Here is a 20,957-nt window from a genome sequence, read left to right as displayed (position 1 = left end):
CACTAAGTGAGGCTGTACAGCGACCGGCCCCTACTGGCTTCACCTGTTAGCTAATTTATGTATAATTCCGAACGAGCTTACCTATCTCCCAAAGCACACAAAGTTTATCTGGCCAATTGGTCTAAAGCAGATAATCTAATAAGAGACGCCACAATAACAACGAAGCTATTGGAAATTCTGATTTTAAATTGTACGAGAAGGAATTGTCTGAGCAGACAACGAAATAGTGTGTGCAAAATTAGTTCTTTAAAAGAAATAGTGGTGTAATGAACAACGCTGGGTAGTGTGGGCCTAATAAGATGGCTGTTGTTGGCGGCAGGTGCGGCAGCTGAGCAACAAGTCAGTGTCGTGGATCCGGCGGCGCGACGCGCACATCCTCACCGTGGACCGGTTCACGTTCATCGCCGACGAGCGCTTCCAGGCCTTCCTCGTCGAGGCCACCGACACCTGGACGCTACAGGTACCATTACCCTCACTAATCACTACATTATTACGCTAAATATTAATATCGATACTTCCATACCAATATTATAAATGGAAAAGTTACTTTCTCGTGGTGTCTTTTACCTTCTTAATGTGTAATCCACTGAGTCGATTTGGATGAAAATTATATATTTTAATAAAACAGTGAAATACTTATTATGAGACAATAATAATAGTAGATCATTCAATTGGTATAACACACTTTCCCCTGCAAAACGACACAGCTAATTGGGTGAAGAAACTAGATTTACAACTATAATCATTTCAATAATTTTCTTGGGCGTAAATAAGCTATACAATGAAATACATCAAATACATAAATAAACAGGAGATGTACGTGTGTTGCAGGTGAAATATGTGCAGGCGCGGGACGCCGGCGTGTACGAATGCCAGGTCGGCACCGAGCCCAAGATGAGCCACTTCGTGCAGCTCAACGTCGTCGGTGAGTCACGCCTGCCCACCCCCTGCGCCGTGTGGCGAGTAGCGTCATCTCTCTAGCGTTATACCGTTATTATGGGAACCGTTTATGTAACTTGATGACTTAACAGGTCAGCGACTGCCAAGAGAAAGCCTATCCAACAGGTTAAGGCACGTACCTCCGAAAACACATTTCTCGCGGGGCCGGAAAACACCGCTGAGCACACAATTATCATTTAAGATGCAAACATGAATACAAAAACGTAACATAAGCTCACAACTATAATCCCAATTGAGTTAACCACATATTTGCAACATGAATTGAGTACCCACGCTCCACAGACCTTTCTGTTTGACCAATGTATTGGGTGACTCGAAAATCATTGGTTTAGACCAGCGACCTCTCAATGATGGTCAACCGTTATGACGTGTATATTGCAGTGCCAAAGATCGAGATCGTGGGCGAGTCGGACCTGTACGTGAAGGCTGGCAGCACGGTGAGCCTCAAGTGCGTGATCACGCAGGCGCTGGAGGAGCCCGCGTACATCTTCTGGTACCACAACGACGAGCGCGTGCTCAACTACGACCGCAGCCTCGTCGAGATCCGCATGGAGCGCATCTCGCCCGACACCACGGTACGTACCCCACACTCCACGCCCCAACCACACACGGGTGCAGGGAGGGCCGCCTCACCCCATGCGCGCGGCCGAGACCGTCAGGCCGCGCTCTCTTAACTCCTTACGTGTTACGGACCGCAAATAAGAAAGGATAATCCAGTTCGTACAGTTACAGGGTGGAGAGGGCGCTTCCGTTCTACACAAAGTATTATCAGTCCGGTCGGTCTGTTGCAGGTCGGAAACTTGATAATATACAACCCACGGCGTGAGGACTCCGGCAACTACTCGTGTGCGCCCTCCAACCTCGACTCCGCCTCCGTCGTGCTGCACGTGCTCAGCGGTGAGTGCCGCTAATGTTGCTGCCTTCCGTCGCGTCAGCTCGTAGACCAATCTAAAGTTTATATTTGGGAGACCAACAGCTCTTAAAAACTATACCAAAAAATCATACTCATATAAAACTGAATAAAAATAATAAAACTTATAACTGAAGCGCAGTGACAAAGGTATTAGGACATGCACAAAAGCCTAAGACAGTTCATAGACAAACGTTGACTTAAACAATTGATTAAAAACAACGCTACTAACTAATAGTAAACACTATAAATATAATTTCGCTTATGCTGCCAAATAAATTGAATAAAAGTAATATAAGTAAGTTGCTTACGACATATCATTAAAAAAAGAACGAGTGTGTTCGCATCTTACCGACCCACAACCAGTGTTGAAAATGTTGTTAATAGATGAAAAATTGCTCTCTCGCCAAATAAATTAACTCTGCCGATAATTAGTTGCTGCTTGCCGATGGTAGGGATAGTAGATGGAACAACGACACAAATTTCTACTTGGTAGCCTCAGTAGCAACTTAGATAGCAAATCAGGACAATCCAGTGATTTCGAACAGGAAACGATGTCTGCGATTTGACGTGTCCTAGAGTTCGGCCAATACGAAGCAAACAAGGGTAGTAATGTGAATCCTCGTGTGTGGCAGGCGAGCAGCCGGCGGCCATGCAGCACGGCAACAGCGGCAGCGCGCGCGCGCCGCCGCGCCCGGCGCTGGCCGCTGCGCTGGCTGCGCACGCCGCCCACGCCGCGCTGGCCGCCCACGCCGCCCACGCCGCCCACGCCGCGCCCGCTGCGTTGGCCGCCCACGCCGCCCACGCCGCTCACGCCGCGCCGCGAGCCGCGCGCCTCGCCGCCCTGCTCGCACTCGCGCTGCTCTTCTCGTGAGTATCCCCGCCTCGCGTCGGGTGCCTGTGCCTTCCTTGTCGCATCGTGATGTGATCGCTACATTGCCGCCTCTCTCCGCAGGGTGATGTGCCACGACGAGGACGAGCCCAAATAGCGAGACGCGTAGAGCGCAGGCGCGTGCCGCCGCCGCGACTGTCGCGGTCGGTGATGGACTTTTCGTGACTTGTGTGACGTCCAACGCTACGCATTCGATGCCTAGTGAAATAAGTTTAAAACTATTTATTGTAAAAATTTCGAATATTATATCGATTAGATAGTGAGCGTGATCGACGATCGCGGCCGACGCGGACGGGCCCGGCCGCGCGATGTGATACGACCGGAGTGAAGTCGATAAAAATATTACATACGAAATTAATTGTATCGGTACTAAATTTTATATTATGGGAAACGAACTATGTAAATACGCGAGGAGCCGGCGCGGGACAGGCGCGCCTCCTCACACCCTGTAAATTGTACATAGTACTCACTACTACTGTTGCTGTCCCTGCGGCCGCGTGTGCCGCGAGTGCCGCGTGTGCCGCGAGTGCCGCGAGTGCCGCGTGTGTCGCGTGTGCCGCGAGTGCCGCGCCGAGACACGTGACGCGCGGCATCGCACGAGGCACACAGCGGCGCTGCGACATCATTCACATCGAAATCATTTAAACCGCCCTTTATCTGGGGCCGATTAGTATTCTCGAAATTTGTTATACAGTACAAAAGTTGAAAGGAATTGTGTACAGAGTGTTATGAGTTAATTTATTCGCTATTGTTTTAAAAAATATTACGACGATTGTAGCGGGCGAGTCGACGCTCCGGGTCAATCTGTGATCCCGTTCGCTTATATGTTTGAGTTGAGAGGAGGTGGGGGTGTACATAGCTGTCTTATCATAGTTTAGTTCTCTGCGAGCGTCGACGCGCGCCGCGCCGCGCTCTGCGCCCTGCTCCCACCGCAGGCAGGCAGGCCACACCCGCCAGCTCGGCCACACAACGGGTCCTCGCTGTTCGTGGGAGCAAAGTGCAGAATGTCAACCTTATTGTTTGTTATATAATGAAATGCAGATTTTAGCAAACTGTTGAGCGAGCGGCGAGCGCGTGCTCCGAGAGTGTGCACGGCGCTTGTGGCGGCCGCTCGCCGCTCGCGGCTGCTTTGCCGCAGGTTCGGTTCGTTGACACTGTTACTGCCTCACTTGTACATATATAAATGTAAGTAATACAAATAAAATGAGATCGTTGAAACACCTAGTAGTTTTTATTTATTGTCCCTTGCTCGATATATTTACTGAACGCCCTGGGGCTCTCGTCTGCTATTATGCTATATGTTTCCATCGATCGCATTTATCGATGATTTTTCTAGCTCCTGGGAATAAGTTCCGACTCGAAGGGGTTCGAGCCCATGATGCTTGGACGAGTATGGTCCCTAATGTCACTGACTACACTTTCGGGTCCTTATGTTGTCCATGCACGAGTGCTGGTTCGATCTTCAGTTAGTAGGTAAATAATGGATGATTACAATTAATAATAATAAAAACACTTTATTGCACACAAATTCACAAAACATTTACAGGGTAAACTTATTCTAAGGTAGGCAAAGGCGGCCTTATCGCTAAGAGCGATCTCTTCCAGACAACCTTCGGCAGAGGATATAGTACACTTGTACAGCTGCAGTGTAGCGCGCAAAAAAAGTAAAATAGAATAAGAGAAAAACATAAATAAATAAATAAAAAATATATATAATTAATTAATTAATTAATTGTCTGAACTGTGTGGAATTCTGAAACAAAGGTTCTTCTTAGGCTCAGGGCATGCTAAATCATAAATTAATACTCCATTGTATTCAGTTAAATAATTTATTTGGATAATAAACAGAGTCAGACTCATGCCAACTGCTTTACTTTAGTAGATATGCCTATAATTAATTGAGGCTTGTTAATTTCAGAAAATATCACACAGTTGATGGTCCCGTATTATAAAAGGCATAATTATATTGCTAACTTATATGAAACCCAGCCCACTGTGATGATGTGTCGCACCCTGATTGGGGAGATGACAACTAGGGACCTGTTTATCAAAACTTACAAGCCCTGAATTACAAGAAATGTTGTAGTAAAAATTGTATTTATTACAAGAAAGTGTTTATCAAAAGTAACACATGTAAAGTACATGTTCTTTTATTTTTTAGATAAACATAATTTACACATACTTGTGAGTAACTGGTTAGCTTGTGAACGTGTAGACTTGTCAGTGTTGACAAACACGGTACGACCAGTACTCAGTCGTTGTGGCAACCGAATGATAGTCAAATGAGATACTTTTTTATGAAATGGAATTTGTATGAAAGTACAAAAGCACGACGCCATCAATAAACGTGGTCAAACGTCGTACTATTTGTTACGTGATTCTTGATAAAAATCGTAAATAAACCTCAATCACGGGACGAGATTGTTTTTGTCCCTGCATGTACCCAATTCCTTAGCGTCGTGCGCGCCGTTAGATCGCGGCTAGACGTCGGCGGCGTGCTGGCGCAGGAAGTCCCGCAGCATGTCGCGGGCGCGGTAGTTGGGCAGCACGCGAGCGTTGCGCAGGCGCCGGCCCGACACGGCCGACACGGCGCCGTCTGCGGACACACGTGCGTTACTGGCGCCGGCCCCGCGGGCGGGGCGGGGGCGGGGAGGCTAGAGAGCGCGGTACCGGCGGCCAGGAACCAGGAGTGCAGCGCCGCGCGGTCGTACGTCACACCGTCGGCCGCCCGCGCCGGCTCGCGCTGCAGCGCGTGCGACAGCGGGCACAGCAGCGCGTGCGGCGCCAGCGCCGCCTGCGGCAACACACGGATCAGCGCACGCGGACTCGCCGCCTGCGTCTATGCATGGCTAACTACATAGTTTATTTAGTACCCGGCTTCGGCAAAGGCAAAAGGAGGATTATGCACGTCTATTCCAACCTAACTTCTAAACCACCTGTCAGAATTTAATAAATGAGGTCACAACAAGCCGCTTGATTGTCCGGTGGTTATAGGCTATAAGCGTCACGCTAAATTCAATGTGGCGCCTCCTAGGGGATATAAAGTGAGGACAATTTTTTTTTCGAATGTGAGAGTGTTGGTTATCATATTAAAGGGCTTCATTGGCACATTTCAAATATGTACATACTACTAGCTTTTATTTGCAGGTTTCCTTGTATTTACTCGATAAATATGTTGAATTATAAACATGACTGCTCAGACATGTTCGGTATAGATTTTATCAAAACTGCAAACTGTAATACGATTTTTATTGCAAATAAATGATTATCTACAAATCTTGCATAAAACATATTACATATATAGGAAGCACGTTATCTTAATCAATAAGACCCCAAAATAATATAAATAAATATAAAACTTTAAAAACTAAACCCGACTACGGAAAAATAGCGCTCTAAAAAGTATGAAACAAGAAAATACACAGGTATACGACCACGGCTATCTTCTAAACGTCACTATGCCGGAAAAAATTCAGAGAAATAATAGGTACTTACCCATTTTCTTGTTTCATACTTTTTAAAGAGCAATTTTCCTGTAGTCGGGTTTTAGTTTTTAAACTTTTATTTTCATGCATCATCCCCCTAGCGTTTTCTCGGAGACGAGAAAATTTGATTTGTCCGATCTTTTACAGATACGATTACTGCTCTGTTCTTCCAACTCGTGAAGGGAAATGTATGCCAATACAGGATAGGTCGTATACCATAGAAAGTTTCGAAACATATTGTAAAGTAAGAGTGACGCGGTGCCGTCCGTACCAGGTCGGGCGGCGGCGGCGCGCGGCGCAGCCAGCGCAGCTCGGCCTGCAGCCGCGCGCGCACCTCGCCCTCCAGGGCCTCCGCGCCCTCCGGGGCCTCCGCGGCCTCCGCGCTCTCCGGGACCTCCGCGCCCTCCGGGACCTCCGCGGCCTCCGCGCCCTCCGAGTCCGCCGCGTTCTCAGCGTCTTCCGCGCCCTCAGCGCCCTCTTCACCTTGCTCGCCCTCCTCGCCTGCAGAACCATCGGCATAATAATACTCAACTTACTCAAGATTTTTACGTTTACTCTACTGCAGTAAGTGTGGCTTTCGTCGGGAGGCGGGAGCAAATAGAACACATAGAAACAAACAGAGGGACGACGTCCCCGATGGGAAACGATCGGGTCACCCGCCGTCATCACACGGTGCATCATACTTATCATAGGACTTGGTGCAGATAGGAGTGCGTGCGAGTGGTTTTTATAAATCTGTCGGCCGAGCTCGGCGGGTGCAAGCTAGCTGTGCGCAGAGCATGAGGGCGCCAGCACCGCCGGGCGCCAGCAGCGCCAGCAGCTGCGGCAGCGGCGCGTCCAGCAGGCGCTGCCCGCGCAGCCCGGCGCCGGCCGCCCGCCGCAGCAGCGCCGCCTCGGCCGCCGCGCATGCCGCGCCCGCCTCTGCGCGACGCAAACACGCACGCGTTACTTTCACATCTCATTGCCGAAACGGGATATTCGTACCCGGAACAGAATAGAGTCACTAATAAAAAAATCGATCGTTATTTCGAAAATTTAATTTTCTTACAAGCACTCAGGTAACAGAATCTCACCGGGTGCGCGGGTGACGTACTCCTTGATCCACCTGGCGACACCGGCGGCGCCCCACCAGCGCGGCTCCAGCCCCGCGTCCTCCTCGTCGTCCGTCGCGCCCTCCCCCCCGGCGCCCTCCTCCGCCCCGTCGTCCCCCGGCGACCCCTCTTCCGCTATCGACACCGGCAGCCGCCACACCGCCAACTCGCCCGACAGCGAGCCCAGGGCGACGTGTCTCGCATCTACAGTAGTTAAATATAACAAGTAACAGTCTAAGCGATGCGTGTGTTTCTTTATCTTTATATTTTCCCTGCTTTTTTTTTTATTCAAAGTAAAAAAAAATGTACAAAAAGTTACTTAAAGCTAAATATGTCGCCAAACTGCAATGCAGTTTGTTGGCGACGTATGCACCTGTTTGTCTCACCTATTACTTGTATGTTGTCGCTATATGCAGGGATCTGTAATTGGCTCTGGGTTATTAGTTTAATAATTAGTCAGCACTGACCGAGGATGGCGGCGGCGGGCGCCGAGGCGGCCCCGAGCGCCGGCACGGCGGCCAGCTGCGCCAGCCGCGCCGCGGCGGCCGCGCCCAGGGCGGCGCGCCACACGCGCAGCCAGCCGTCGGCGCCGGCCGACGCCAGGGCGGCGCCGACGCCCCACCGCACGCACAGCGCGCCGCCGCCGTGGGCCATCGCCGCCGCCAGCGCCGTCAGGCTCGCCTCCTCGCCCTCCTGCAACCGGACACACGAATTTCCTTCGAGAGAACGAAACCTCGCGAATCTCCTGTTCGTCATAGTAGGCGCGCGACCGGCCCCACCCCCACCTCGTCGAAGTCCAGCCGCCACAGCTTGAGGAGCCCGTCGCTGCCGGCGGTGGCGAGCAGCGCCGCGTCGTCCGGCAGCCCGGCTGCGCCCCGCGCCGCGAAGTCGCAGCTCTGCACGCCTGCAAGCGGAGCGGCCGAGCGTTACACGCGTGCGCCCCGCGCCGGCGGCCGCCGCCCGCTACCCACCGAGGTCGTGCGCGCCGGCCTGGTGCCGCAGCAGCCGCGCCCGCGGCGGCGGCGCCAGCACGCGCAGCTCGCCCTCGGCGCCGCCCACCGCGGCCGCTCGTCCGCACGCGCTCCACGCGCAGCACGTGGCCGCCTCCACGTGCCCGCCGTACACGCTGCGGGCAAACGAGCGGCTAAACCCCGCGCCCCACCCCGCGGTGGAGCGAGGGGCTCGCATGCGTACTGCGCAGGCTCGGGGTCCGGCTCGTCCAGCGGCCACAGCGCGGCGCAGGCGGCGTCGGCGGCCAGCAGCAGCAGCGGCGGCCGGTGCGGGGACACGCGGCAGCCGCGCCCGCCGCAGCCGCCGCCCTCCTCCGCCGGCGCCTGCAGCGACCGCAGCAGGACGCCCGACTGCAATCACACCGGCAGCACGATATCTCTCGTTGCGTTGTCGTTCATAATAATGTTGCTTTGCTTCCGACAAATGAGTAATAATGTATCGAATCTGATTAAAGTCTTGCGACTCATTGCAGATAAAAGAGAAAAACAAAAAAAAACATTCATTGCACAGAAACACTTCAAGTAACTTTCAAACTACAGATGAGCCACTCTCAATCGAATCAGAATCAGAATCATTTATTCAACGTAATTATCATGGATAAACTTGTTGAAGGTCAATGTAACATTTTTGAATTTACATCATTTCGCAAGGTGTTATGGCTGAGGAGAAGAAATGACAAGAAACTGCAACAGCAACACATCTTTTAAATCAATGAGGGTACATTACAAGTTATTTAATAACTAGAGGAACACATTCAATACCAGACATTTTTATCATTTAGGTAATCATTAATCTTATAATAGGCTTTTTTACATAAAGTAAGCTTCACGTGAGCTTTAAATTTGTTCTCTGACAAATTTAAAATATTATCTGGTATTTTATTGTAAAAACGTATACATAACCCCAAAAAAGATGAATTTAATTTACTTTAATCTAGAATTTTGAACAACAATTTTATTTTTATTCCTTGTATTGTAAGTATGCCTTTCACAGTTTCTCGGAAGGAGAGATACATTTTTACGCACATACATAATGTTTTCATAAATATATTGACTTGCGACCGTCAGTATATTTATTTCTTTAAACAGCTCCCTTAAAGAGTCCCGACAACGCAGATTATAAATAGCGCGAACTGCCCTTTTTTGAATAATGAAAATAGTTTCTACATCAGCGGCTCGACCCCACAATAAAATACCGTAAGACATTATGCTGTGTAACGCCTGCCGCGTTTTACTACTGAGTGTAATTGCTCTTGTTTTTCTGTTAGGAACTATCAAAAAGTTATCATTGAAAACACTTAAAAACTACTGCTTAAAACTAAAATATTATTACATAAATAAACATATACTAATTAATTTAACAAAACATATCTATTTACAAAATAATTCCGTTAATATTGTACGACTTTAATAATTATCACATTGCGTAGGTAGCCGTACCTACATTCCACAGCCGAGCCGTTACTCTTCCGGTCGGATGTTCGACACAATCCTTCTGCCTTTGTAGCGAGAACACCTCGATTACTCGTATATTTTTTAAATACGTTTTTTTACTAATTTTGTCTACGATATAATAATTTATAGTGTTGTGTTATCCCCATTAATTGGGTAAGTGTAGCAATTACTATTTTTATTAGTTTAAATATTAACGTAGACTAGTACATGCTTTCTTTGTTCATTGCATGACTGTCATTTTTCATAATCATCGTGTAAATGTATTTTCACGCTTTAGTGCTTATTTTATATCATAATTAGCAATCTTTTATGTTCACAACAACATTTAAATTGTCAATTTTTCTAAATTAATTCTACTTAACCAACTTAAAGTTATCTTTGTACCTAAGTACTTTCCTTGTTTAAATAATTCTTAAATGGAACAATATTAATGTACAAAATACGTTTAATATCGTTGCTATTAAAATTATTCAGCTTAAAATATTCAATTTTACTATTTTTTTAGATAGTTTTTTAAAACAACTACCTACCATAAATTTATCTTGTTCTTTGTTCTTTTTCTAAATTTATTTTGCTAAATTCACCTTTATTGTGTGTAATTTGCTGACAGCCACATCTTAGATTGCTAAGCTTGCTTGCTATCCACTTCCCATCTTCAATCAAGCTAAGGAATCGGCATGTGGCAGTCAGACGGGGAATTCGGACAATTCTTGAAATGACTAATTCCGGGTTCCAGGGTTCACCCTTCGAGTTCAGCAACCGCAGGACCCACTACCGGTCCTGTACTTACCTGCACCGTTTCACCCTTCGAGTTCAGCAACCGCAGGACCCACTACCGGTCCTGTACTTACCTGCACCGTTTCACCCTTCGAGTTCTACAACCGCAGGACCCACTACCGGTCCTGTACTTACCTCTACCGCTTCACCTTTCGGGTTCTACAACCCGCTGGATCCACTTTCGGTCCTGTACTTACCCCACCGTTTCTGCTGCCCTGCTGCGCGCGCCGGTGTACCCCGTGTCGTCGTGGGAAGAGTTACAGGGAAGTGGTAGTTTTCCTACTGCACCAAGGGTGCTCAGCCAGTATCAAATTACCTGCGACCCAGAGATCCGATCTATGTACTTGCTAGGGATTTAATGTCAATAAACTTGGTTTTATTTCTATATACCGTTTTATTTACCCTAGTAAGTACAACCTATTTGATTCGCGTGATAGAACGTGACAATGGCGCCCAACGTGGGTGGGAGTTCTATTGAAAAATGACTTTGGTCAAAAAGATTACGATTACCGTCTTCTTGCTGAAATACGTGCTCGTACGCAAGGCGAACATGAAAATATCACAATTTACTTATCAATAATGCATGGATTATTCGCTAGATTGGATAAAGCGTTATCTCAACAGGACCAATTAGAAATAATTCGCCATAACATTCGTCCCTGTTACGCTAGCACGCTTGCTGCAGTTTCCAATATAACTGATTTGGAGACGTTAAAACAATGTTGTCGCAACTACGAAGACGTTCAATCTTGTTTGAAACAATTTCGTGAACCACCAAAACCAAATTCAAATACTTTAGCACCTGAGTTTGCTTATAATCAGCCTAATACTTCACCTGGGAGCTACATAAGGAATAATTATAATAATCAAAATAGGTACAATAATCAAAATCCACCAACAAACAACAACTACTATCGCAACTGTTATGCTACAAATAATAATAAACACGAAATAAACAAGCACAATGCAGTATCGGTTAACGCAGTTTCTATCGATGTTGACGCGGTGTCTCCCCGCAACGTGTTCTGTCCCAGGTGCCGTAAATCAACTCATAGTCTACGTCAATGTAAGGAACCGCATTTTCCAGTATGTTTTAAATGCGGCAAGAAAGATGTTAGATATCCCGAATGCCCTGTTTGCCACAAATATACCGGAAATTCAAAAAACTAAATACTTGGGATCGTAGTGACCGCGGAGCAACTTCGAAACAATCTAAAGAAGATTGGGATAAATGGTTGGACTACATTTCCAAATATTTTTCCTTCTGCACTGTCACTTCGATCCGAAATATGAATATCAACTCACGGCCTTATGCGACCGTAACTATATCTGATATTACTATAACTGGCTTACTGGATAGTGGATCGTGTGTTTCTATATTAGGACACGACTCCCACTTACATTTTCAGAAATTAGGCTTCAAATTAACTTTACACAATAATCCCTTACATTTTATCTCAGCAGGTGGACATAAACTGAATGCTATTGGCACCATGTATCTTCCTATTACTTTTCAAAACCAACTTCATACACTGCAAATCTACGTCGTTCCAAGCATTCAAAACACGCTTATTCTTGGAATGGACTTCTGGACTGTGTTCGGAATCTTCCCCAAACATCTACATTCTGTCATTCTATCTAAAGAATTGGACTTGACTTCTGCAAATGTGGCCGCTAACCAGGCACACATCTGCCCCTATGATAGTCTCACAGGCGCCCAGAGGGTTACTGCAGATAACATCATCTCTCAGTTTCAGAACATATCTTACGAGGAACGAGGACTAGGTCGTACTTCTTTAATTTGTCATACTATTGATACTGGGGATGCTGCCCCCATTCGTCAAAGATATTACCGTATGTCACCTGAGAAGCAAAAGCTCTTAACAGAGCAACTTGATGAAATGCTGAGGGAGGATGTTGTCGAGCCTTGTGAGAGCCCTTGGTCGTCTCCCGTTTTACTGACTCCTAAAAAGAATGGAGAGCTGCGTTTCTGTCTCGACAGTAGGAAATTAAACGCTGTCACCAAGAAAGACGCTTACAGACTTCCCTACATCTCCGAAATTTTGGACAACCTGCGTGATGCGAAGTATCTTACTAGTTTAGATTTATCCAAGAGCTTTTGGCAAATTTTAATAAAGGAGGAAGATAGGTGTAAGACGGCATTCTACATACCATCCAGGGGAACCTTTCAATTTAAATCTATGCCATTCGGCCTAACAAATGCACCAGCTACCCAACAACGTTTGGTGGACGTACTCTTCTATGGCCCTGAATTTGAAAATATGGTCTTCGTTTTTGTAGATGACATCATTATTGTCTCACCAACCTTTGAGAAGCATATCTCTCTTCTGCTAAGAGTTCTCGAGAAACTTAAGTCAGCTAATCTGACGATAAATTTTAAGAAAAGCCAATTTTTCAGGAGCCAACTTAAGTACTTGGGCTACGTAGTGGACTCTAACGGCCTTCATCCTGACCCAGAAAAGGTCGAAGCCATTGTGAACCATCCAACACCTACTAATCGCAAGGAAGTTCGGCGATTTATAGGTGCTTCTTCTTGGTACAGGAGGTTCATCCCTGATTTCAGCACTCTCGCAGCCCCTCTTAATAAATTGACTTCGCAGGGAAAGAATGTCCCCCCCTTTGTTTGGTCTTCGGAGGCCAATACAGCTTTCACAAAACTAAAGGGTAGTTTAGTATCTGCCCCTATACTTACCTGCCCTGACTACTCCAAGCCATTCGAGGTCCATACTGACGCAAGCGACTTCGGCATTGGTGCTGTCTTGACTCAGAGACAAGATGGTGAGGAGAAAGTCATAGCTTATATGAGCAAATCCTTATCTAACCAGGAGCGCAACTATAGCGCGACTGAAAGAGAAGCGCTCGCTGTCTTGATAGCCATAGAACATTGGCGATGCTATCTGGAAAACGGAATGAAGTTTACTGTTTTCACAGACCATTCCGCCCTAAAATGGTTTTTAAATCTAAATAACCCTACCGGTAGACTAGCTCGCTGGGGCGTACGTTTATCGGCCTATAATTTTGAAATAAAGCATCGACGTGGCAAGGACAATGTCGTTCCAGATTTTCTTTCCCGTGCTGTACCCATTTCGGCGGTAACAACGGATCCTTCCAGCTCCAACGATCTTGTTCCTGCCACATCGGACAGTTGGTACTTAAATATCTTCAACGGTTGCATAAATACACCATCTTCTTATCTAAATTACAGAGTAACTGATAACAAGCTGTTTCGATTTGTCAAGAGTTTAAACCCTTTGACTAGAGAATTCGAGTGGAAGGAGGTTATTCCTCTGGAACAGCGTAAGGACATCATTAAAAAAAATCATAGCGAACCCACATCTGGACATTTCGGTATCTTCAAGACTAACAAACGTCTCTCGTTAAACTATTTCTGGCCAAATATGCACCGCGACGTCACCAACTTCGTTAACATGTGCGATACATGCAATTCTCACAAACATGCAAATCACGCAACCCTTGGTGTCATGGGTCGACCCAAAGATTGTTCCAGACCTTTTCAGATGATCAGCATGGATCTCGTTGGACCCCTACCCCCAACAAGACGTCAAAACTCTTACTTGTTTGTGGTAACGTGCTGCTTCTCTAAATATACACTCATTTTCCCCATACGTCGTGCTACTGCTGATATTATAACACGGATTCTCGAGGAGCAGGTCTTTCTGGTTCACGGAGTTCCAAGTACCGTCCTTATGGATAATGGTAAACAGTTTGTTAGCAATACTTTGAAACAACTGTTTACTAATTACAAGATACCAAACGTTCAGTACTGCCCTAAGTATACTGCTCAAGTTAATTCTGTCGAGCGGTACAATAAAACGATTATGGTTGCCGTATCAAGCTTTATTGAAAACGACCATCGATATTGGGACCTAAATATTGCAAAAATACAATTTGCCCTAAATAGTTCTGTGAATGAAGTTACCAGATTCACACCTGCATTTCTGGTATACGGGCGAGAACTCGTCACTTGCGGGTCTCATTACTTGGACACAGTCGTTGCGGAAGATTTGATTTTCAGCCCCAGAGACGAGTATGCCGAAAACATAGGTGCGCTTCGTAAAATATTTGAAAAAGTGCAAGCCTCTCTAATAAAAGCACACTCAAGAAATAGTGGCTACTATAATTTACGTCGTAAAAACGTAGAATTCAATGTGGGAGACACCGTATGGAAACGCACCTATTACCAGAGCGACAAGGACAATAGATTTTCCAAAAAACTAGCACCTAAATTCATAAAATGCAAAGTTGTTGCTAAAAGATCTCCGTTGGTCTATGATTTAGAGGACGAACGAGGAGTAAGTTTGGGTACATGGCATGTCAAGGATATTAAACTTACAAACTATTCTAAATGATTATATCTAAACTTAATAAACAAAAAAATACCTAACTAAAATAAAACTTTCCATATTTACAAAACTTCCTTGCTGGGATGGAAGTGAGAGAAAAACATAGAATCCCCCAGCTGCTTACTAATTCTCGAGCAGACTGTAAGAGTCAGTCAAGAGATTGATGTGTAATACCATCTAACGCCTTAGGCCTGCCAAAAACTTAAATCTTGAGCATGGCATGCGTCTTCTAATATCTTCTAATATTCTCTAAAAATACCTTAAATACTACTTTATAAAAAAAAAAAAAAACAAAAAACAAAAACTACACTTACTAAAACTACCAAAACTCATACTAAAAAATCCAAAACTAGCCTAAAACAATGTCTTACTTACTAAAACTACCTACCGTCTTAAATATATTTACTTATATATAGTATTTCTAATTTTTCTTTTTTACAAAAAAAAATATTGAATCTCCAGGCCCTACCCCTAGGACATTCTAATTATTTTATCTTCGGCCCTACCCCGAAGATAAGAAAATTATACTATAAAAAGAAAAAAACGGTTACCTTAAATCTCCTATTGATTACGTGTGAGTACTAAGCTGCGGTTAAAAGTCTAGTACTCTTTTTGAAAAGGACGCAGTCACTTAAAACTAAATAAGATAACTGTTTGTGTGTGAAAGGGATGAAAGAAAGTAGGGGGTGAATGGAAGGGTTGAAATGAATGTGTACCACGTAATTTTTAGAATGGTCAATAGTAAGAAGGACAGACTAGGTTACATTTTAGTCAGCGGATTTTCTTAGCGAAAATCCTACCCAAAAAAGGGGGGTATGTAACGCCTGCCGCGTTTTACTACTGAGTGTAATTGCTCTTGTTTTTCTGTTAGGAACTATCAAAAAGTTATCATTGAAAACACTTAAAAACTACTGCTTAAAACTAAAATATTATTACATAAATAAACATATACTAATTAATTTAACAAAACATATCTATTTACAAAATAATTCCGTTAATATTGTACGACTTTAATAATTATCACATTGCGTAGGTAGCCGTACCTACATTCCACAGCCGAGCCGTTACTCTTCCGGTCGGATGTTCGACACAATCCTTCTGCCTTTGTAGCGAGAACACCTCGATTACTCGTATATTTTTTAAATACGTTTTTTTACTAATTTTGTCTACGATATAATAATTTATAGTGTTGTGTTATCCCCATTAATTGGGTAAGTGTAGCAATTACTATTTTTATTAGTTTAAATATTAACGTAGACTAGTACATGCTTTCTTTGTTCATTGCATGACTGTCATTTTTCATAATCATCGTGTAAATGTATTTTCACGCTTTAGTGCTTATTTTATATCATAATTAGCAATCTTTTATGTTCACAACAACATTTAAATTGTCAATTTTTCTAAATTAATTCTACTTAACCAACTTAAAGTTATCTTTGTACCTAAGTACTTTCCTTGTTTAAATAATTCTTAAATGGAACAATATTAATGTACAAAATACGTTTAATATCGTTGCTATTAAAATTATTCAGCTTAAAATATTCAATTTTACTATTTTTTTAGATAGTTTTTTAAAACAACTACCTACCATAAATTTATCTTGTTCTTTGTTCTTTTTCTAAATTTATTTTGCTAAATTCACCTTTATTGTGTGTAATTTGCTGACAGCCACATCTTAGATTGCTAAGCTTGCTTGCTATCCACTTCCCATCTTCAATCAAGCTAAGGAATCGGCATGTGGCAGTCAGACGGGGAATTCGGACAATTCTTGAAATGACTAATTCCGGGTTCCAGGGTTCACCCTTCGAGTTCAGCAACCGCAGGACCCACTACCGGTCCTGTACTTACCTGCACCGTTTCACCCTTCGAGTTCAGCAACCGCAGGACCCACTACCGGTCCTGTACTTACCTGCACCGTTTCACCCTTCGAGTTCTACAACCGCAGGACCCACTACCGGTCCTGTACTTACCTCTACCGCTTCACCTTTCGGGTTCTACAACCCGCTGGATCCACTTTCGGTCCTGTACTTACCCCACCGTTTCTGCTGCCCTGCTGCGCGCGCCGGTGTACCCCGTGTCGTCGTGGGAAGAGTTACAGGGAAGTGGTAGTTTTCCTACTGCACCAAGGGTGCTCAGCCAGTATCAAATTACCTGCGACCCAGAGATCCGATCTATGTACTTGCTAGGGATTTAATGTCAATAAACTTGGTTTTATTTCTATATACCGTTTTATTTACCCTAGTAAGTACAACCTATTTGATTCGCGTGATAGAACGTGACAGCTGTGGAAGTAGCTGAAGTAGACAAGTCTAGCAGTGGGTACATCTGTGAGTTGTCGGATTCTTCTGACGGCATATGCTGCTGAACTTAGCTTGCCCGCTAGTGATACAATATGTGGGCCCCATTGAAGTTTTGAATCTACAGTAATTCCTAAGAAAACGGTGTGTTCAACAAAATCTAGTTTCTCGTCGTTAATTTTAATGTTATTATTTACTTTCTTTACGTTTGGTAGAACAAATTTAATACACTTAGCATTTAGAACTAGGTTATTTACTATTATTTATCGTGCTCACCTCGACGTCCCAGAGGCGCACGGGCCCGTCGAGCCCGGCCGTGAGCAGCAGCGCGCCGCCGGCGCCGAAGTCCGCGGCCAGCGCGGGGTAGCCGCGTGCGCCCAGCGCCCGCAGCAGGCGCAGCGACGGGCCCTCGCGGCGGAACACGCGCGCCACGCCGTCACTGCAAGCACAGCAAGGCTCAGCTCCGCCGCGCCCGCCCGGCGGCGCCGGCCGCGGCACCCACCTGCAGGCGGTGGCCAGCAGCGGGCCGCTCACGGCGATGCAGTTGACGGCGCCGCCGTGCGCCTGCAGCAGCCGCGTCTGCAGCCGCGCCGCGCCCGCGCCCTCCTCCGCGCCCGGGCCCGCGCCCGCCTCCGCCTCTCCCAGCAGCAGGTCCTCGTCGTCCACCGGCCCGATGCCCTGCACACGGGAGAGACCGGTCGACACGAAATCTACGTAGGGCATCGCACAACCTCTCCACTCGTACCTCGAGGTCGCCCACCCCGAAGTGCGACATCGGGTTACACGGCGGCTCGAGCTCGTCGTCGATCGTGAAGTCGCCGAGCGCCCACGTGCGGACGGTCTTGTCGTTGGAACCTGCGGCGGGAACGACATCTCGATTATCGGTCTCCGGCCAGCCGCGGTCGGAAAGGGCGAGCAGGGCCAAGAGCGGCGCTCACCGGTGACCATGTACCGCAGGTCGGGCGCGAGCGCCACGCAGGTGAGGTAGCGGTCGTGCGCGTGCAGCACGCACAGGCAGACGCCGGCCGCGCTCCACAGGCGCGCCGTGCGGTCCAGCGCCGCCGACGCCAGCACGCCGCGCGCCCAGCGCAGCGCCGTCACGGCCGCCGCGTGGCCGTCCAGCGCCGCGCCCGGCGCCACGCGCCAGCCGCCCGCCTCGCGCCGCACGGCCCACAGCCGCACGCGCGCGTCGTGCCCGCCCGTGGCCGCCGCGTCGCCCTCGGCCGCGCAGCACAGCGCGCCCAGGTCGTGCGCGCCGTCCTCCCACAGCAGCGGCGTCGGCTCCGGCAGCCCCGCCGCCGTGCGCCGGCACGCCTCTGTCGACACCGAACGCTAATCTGTCGCTTCGTCGCCCACTCGCCGACGCGGACGCGGAACGGACGCTCACCGTGCAAGTCGAAGACCTTGAGCACGCCGGCGGTGCAGGCGGCCAGCAGCAGCGCCCCGCCCGCGGGCGCGGCCAGCGCGTGCAGCGCGCCCTCGTGCTGCCGCAGGCGCGCCAGCTGCGCCGCGCCGCGCACGTCCCACAGCACGGCGGCGCCGTCGTCGTAGCCGCACAGCAGCCGCGCGGGCGCCGCCCAGCACAGCGCCCGCAGCGCCGGCGCGCCGGGCGCCGCCAGCAGCCGGCGCGGCGCCAGCGAGCGCGCCGCCCACACGCGCGCCGCGCCGTCCACGCCGCCCGACGCCGCCAGCGCGCCGCCCGGCGCCCAGCGCGCCGCCGTCACGCCGTAGCGGTGAGCCCGCGGCGCCGCCGCCGCCGCCTGCCAGCCCGCGCCGCCCGCCCAGCGCCACGCCCGCAGCGCGCGGTCGCCGCCGCCGCTCAGCAGGCGCGCGCCGTCCGCGCTCACGTCGCAGCACGTCACCTCGCCGGCGCCGTGCGCCCGCAGCGCCGCCACGAGCGCGGGCGCGCAGCCCTCCAGCGCCTCGGCGCCCGCCATGCGCGCCCGGCCCGGGCCGGCGGCGGTGATCGATAGCGCGCTGATTGCGGCGCTGACCTCGCGGCCGCAGCGCGACACGCGCCACGAGCGACCCGCCTGATCCTACCTATTTACTCCTTACGGTTTACTAATGGACCTATAATTTTGTTTGAGCAAGCTTCAAATCGAACGATTTCCTTTGTTTACAAAAAAACTGTTGCCAATGGTTTTTGTTATAACAACTTTAATGATTCCGTTCATAAATAAATCTAGCTATAATATACGTATATAACAGATATCTTAAAAAGTAATTTGCTGTCATTTTCATACAGTTGGACTGATAACCAACCTAACAATAAATTGTAACAAGGAGTATATTGTAACTTCCGATTCAAGAAACTTTTACAACTTTGCGGAATGGCAAGGTAACATTAGCATTATTGTATTTTATTCGGGTTCCCGCACTAAATTAATACAAGAAGCAGTTCATTCAACCCCAAAAAATAAATACTAATTACTTACAAAGTTGCTTAAATTATAAATTCACGAGTTGAAGTGAGTACATTAAATCGTGGTCCACAAAGAGGATCATCAGCGTTGCTGCTGCTTTGTAATCTTCTCTTGCACTGGATCTCTGGAAGCAGCGGGAGCATATTATTATTACTTGTAATGGAGTAATACTCCTGCTATCGTACGAAATCTTACCTACCTGAGTATCCTCTTCCAAGTCAAATATAGCAAGTCACATCCGGGCAGCGAGTGTGGACCGGTCGCGACGACCAGCAGCAGCGAGTGCCGCCGCCGCGGCCGCTGACGTGGCGCTCGGCGGGTGACCCCCCATCGATCCACCCCCCACCCCGCCGCCACCACGCCGTTTATTTACACATAAATTATTCATTGTCCAGCCACCACTCCCGCGCTACTTGTTGCTCACCCACCTATACTACTAATTCTAATCGAGGGCACGCAACAACATCATTTTAATAAATTATAACATAAGTGCAATCGATCGGACAAAGCGTTACACAATATTAAAATTTAAAGCAGAAAAAGAAATTACTGACATAATAACATGTAAGGCCCTGTACTTACCGAAGATTATCTGGCAGCTGCTTTTCCCAGGTTGTACAGGCTGAGAAGAACATTGTTAAATAACTATATTGGATAAAAATATAAGTTTAAAAACTAAAAAATATGAAATAAGTAAATATTTCACTGAAATTCTTTCAAATAGTGTGATATTTAGCAAATATGTTGACAATTAAACGCAATTCTCCGACCGAGTGGAATCTTCCGACCGAAAATTCATGTTTTTTTATAATTATTTTCAATTCAATACTTTTACGATGGAAAATTCCACTTGATATCAACTCAGAATCATGGTCTGAATCATCCTTCAAAGATTTCGTTACGATGTCACTAACACCCTGTATAAGCAAACTCACGGGTAAAAGCTAGTAAAGCGCCAAGCTTCAAACTGCATGCGCGAATCACCTAAAAAAACTAAAGTAAATAAACAAAATTTTTGAAGTCTGATTAAAATATTATTTTAAGTTTTGTCTCGAGTAGCGACCACATACAACAAAAGCCGGTAAAGTGCGAGTCTGACTAGCGCACCAAGGGTTCCGCAGAGATTGTCAGCTGGTCATTATTAGACTCTGAATGCCAACCACCTACAACCACCTAGGAACAAGCCCAAACTCAAGGGACTAGCGTCATTTTATTGTCGAGTTCCTATGACCACCTGATCATCATCAGACTCTGGAAACTTTCTAAGAA

General features: G+C 47.3%; 2 protein-coding genes and 1 long non-coding RNA gene across 4 annotated transcripts in view; 2 read left to right on the top strand and 1 right to left on the bottom strand.

Moving 5' to 3' along the window:
• LOC126370897 (lachesin-like) overlaps window positions 1-3,950 on the top strand; it is a 42,307-nt gene extending 38,357 nt beyond the window's left edge. The window contains exons 4-10 of the mRNA XM_050016012.1: window positions 320-460; window positions 832-925; window positions 1,342-1,535; window positions 1,752-1,857; window positions 2,506-2,559; window positions 2,686-2,740; window positions 2,826-3,950. Coding sequence (XP_049871969.1) covers window positions 320-460; window positions 832-925; window positions 1,342-1,535; window positions 1,752-1,857; window positions 2,506-2,559; window positions 2,686-2,740; window positions 2,826-2,859 — 678 coding nt within the window. The 3' untranslated portion in view covers window positions 2,860-3,950. The remainder of the gene's footprint in view (window positions 1-319; window positions 461-831; window positions 926-1,341; window positions 1,536-1,751; window positions 1,858-2,505; window positions 2,560-2,685; window positions 2,741-2,825) is intronic.
• A 623-nt stretch (window positions 3,951-4,573) lies between these two features.
• Window positions 4,574-19,199, bottom strand: LOC126370936 (uncharacterized). The gene is made up of 13 exons (XM_050016069.1): window positions 18,650-19,199; window positions 18,201-18,578; window positions 18,008-18,117; window positions 17,539-17,940; window positions 8,533-8,699; window positions 8,310-8,464; window positions 8,124-8,242; window positions 7,806-8,031; window positions 7,321-7,542; window positions 7,043-7,168; window positions 6,519-6,748; window positions 5,433-5,595; window positions 4,574-5,358 (listed from the first exon to the last, which is right to left on the bottom strand). The coding sequence occupies exons 1-13, from the start codon at window positions 19,197-19,199 to the stop codon at window positions 5,243-5,245; spliced, it is 2,964 nt and encodes a 987-aa protein (XP_049872026.1). The 3' UTR covers window positions 4,574-5,242.
• LOC126370900 (uncharacterized) lies at window positions 9,591-16,834 on the top strand. 2 transcript variants are annotated; one of them, XR_007566926.1, is made up of 2 exons: window positions 9,591-9,956; window positions 16,760-16,834. It is a non-coding gene; the product is annotated as an uncharacterized LOC126370900 (long non-coding RNA). The 2 variants fall into 2 exon arrangements; XR_007566925.1 differs by lacking the exon at window positions 9,591-9,956 and adding an exon at window positions 14,317-16,176.
• Window positions 19,200-20,957: the final 1,758 nt, after the last annotated feature.

Source organism: Pectinophora gossypiella, chromosome 11 (genome assembly GCF_024362695.1).
Source record: "Pectinophora gossypiella chromosome 11, ilPecGoss1.1, whole genome shotgun sequence".
NCBI lineage: Eukaryota > Metazoa > Arthropoda > Insecta > Lepidoptera > Gelechiidae > Pectinophora > Pectinophora gossypiella.
This window is presented reverse-complemented; position numbering and strand designations above follow the sequence as displayed.

What these genes read in the sequence shown, in the direction of transcription:
- LOC126370936 (XM_050016069.1), bottom strand. Translation starts at nt 19,199, where the DNA reads ATGGCGGGCGCCGAGGCGCTGGAGGGCTGCGCGCCCGCGCTCGTGGCG. An exon ending in CAAGGTCTTCGACTTGCACG is followed by an intron (nt 18,579 to 18,649) that starts GTGAGCGTCCGT and finishes CGGTGTCGACAG; the next exon opens with AGGCGTGCCGGCGCACGGCG. An exon ending in GGCCGGCGCGCACGACCTCG is followed by an intron (nt 8,243 to 8,309) that starts GTGGGTAGCGGG and finishes CTCCGCTTGCAG; the next exon opens with GCGTGCAGAGCTGCGACTTC.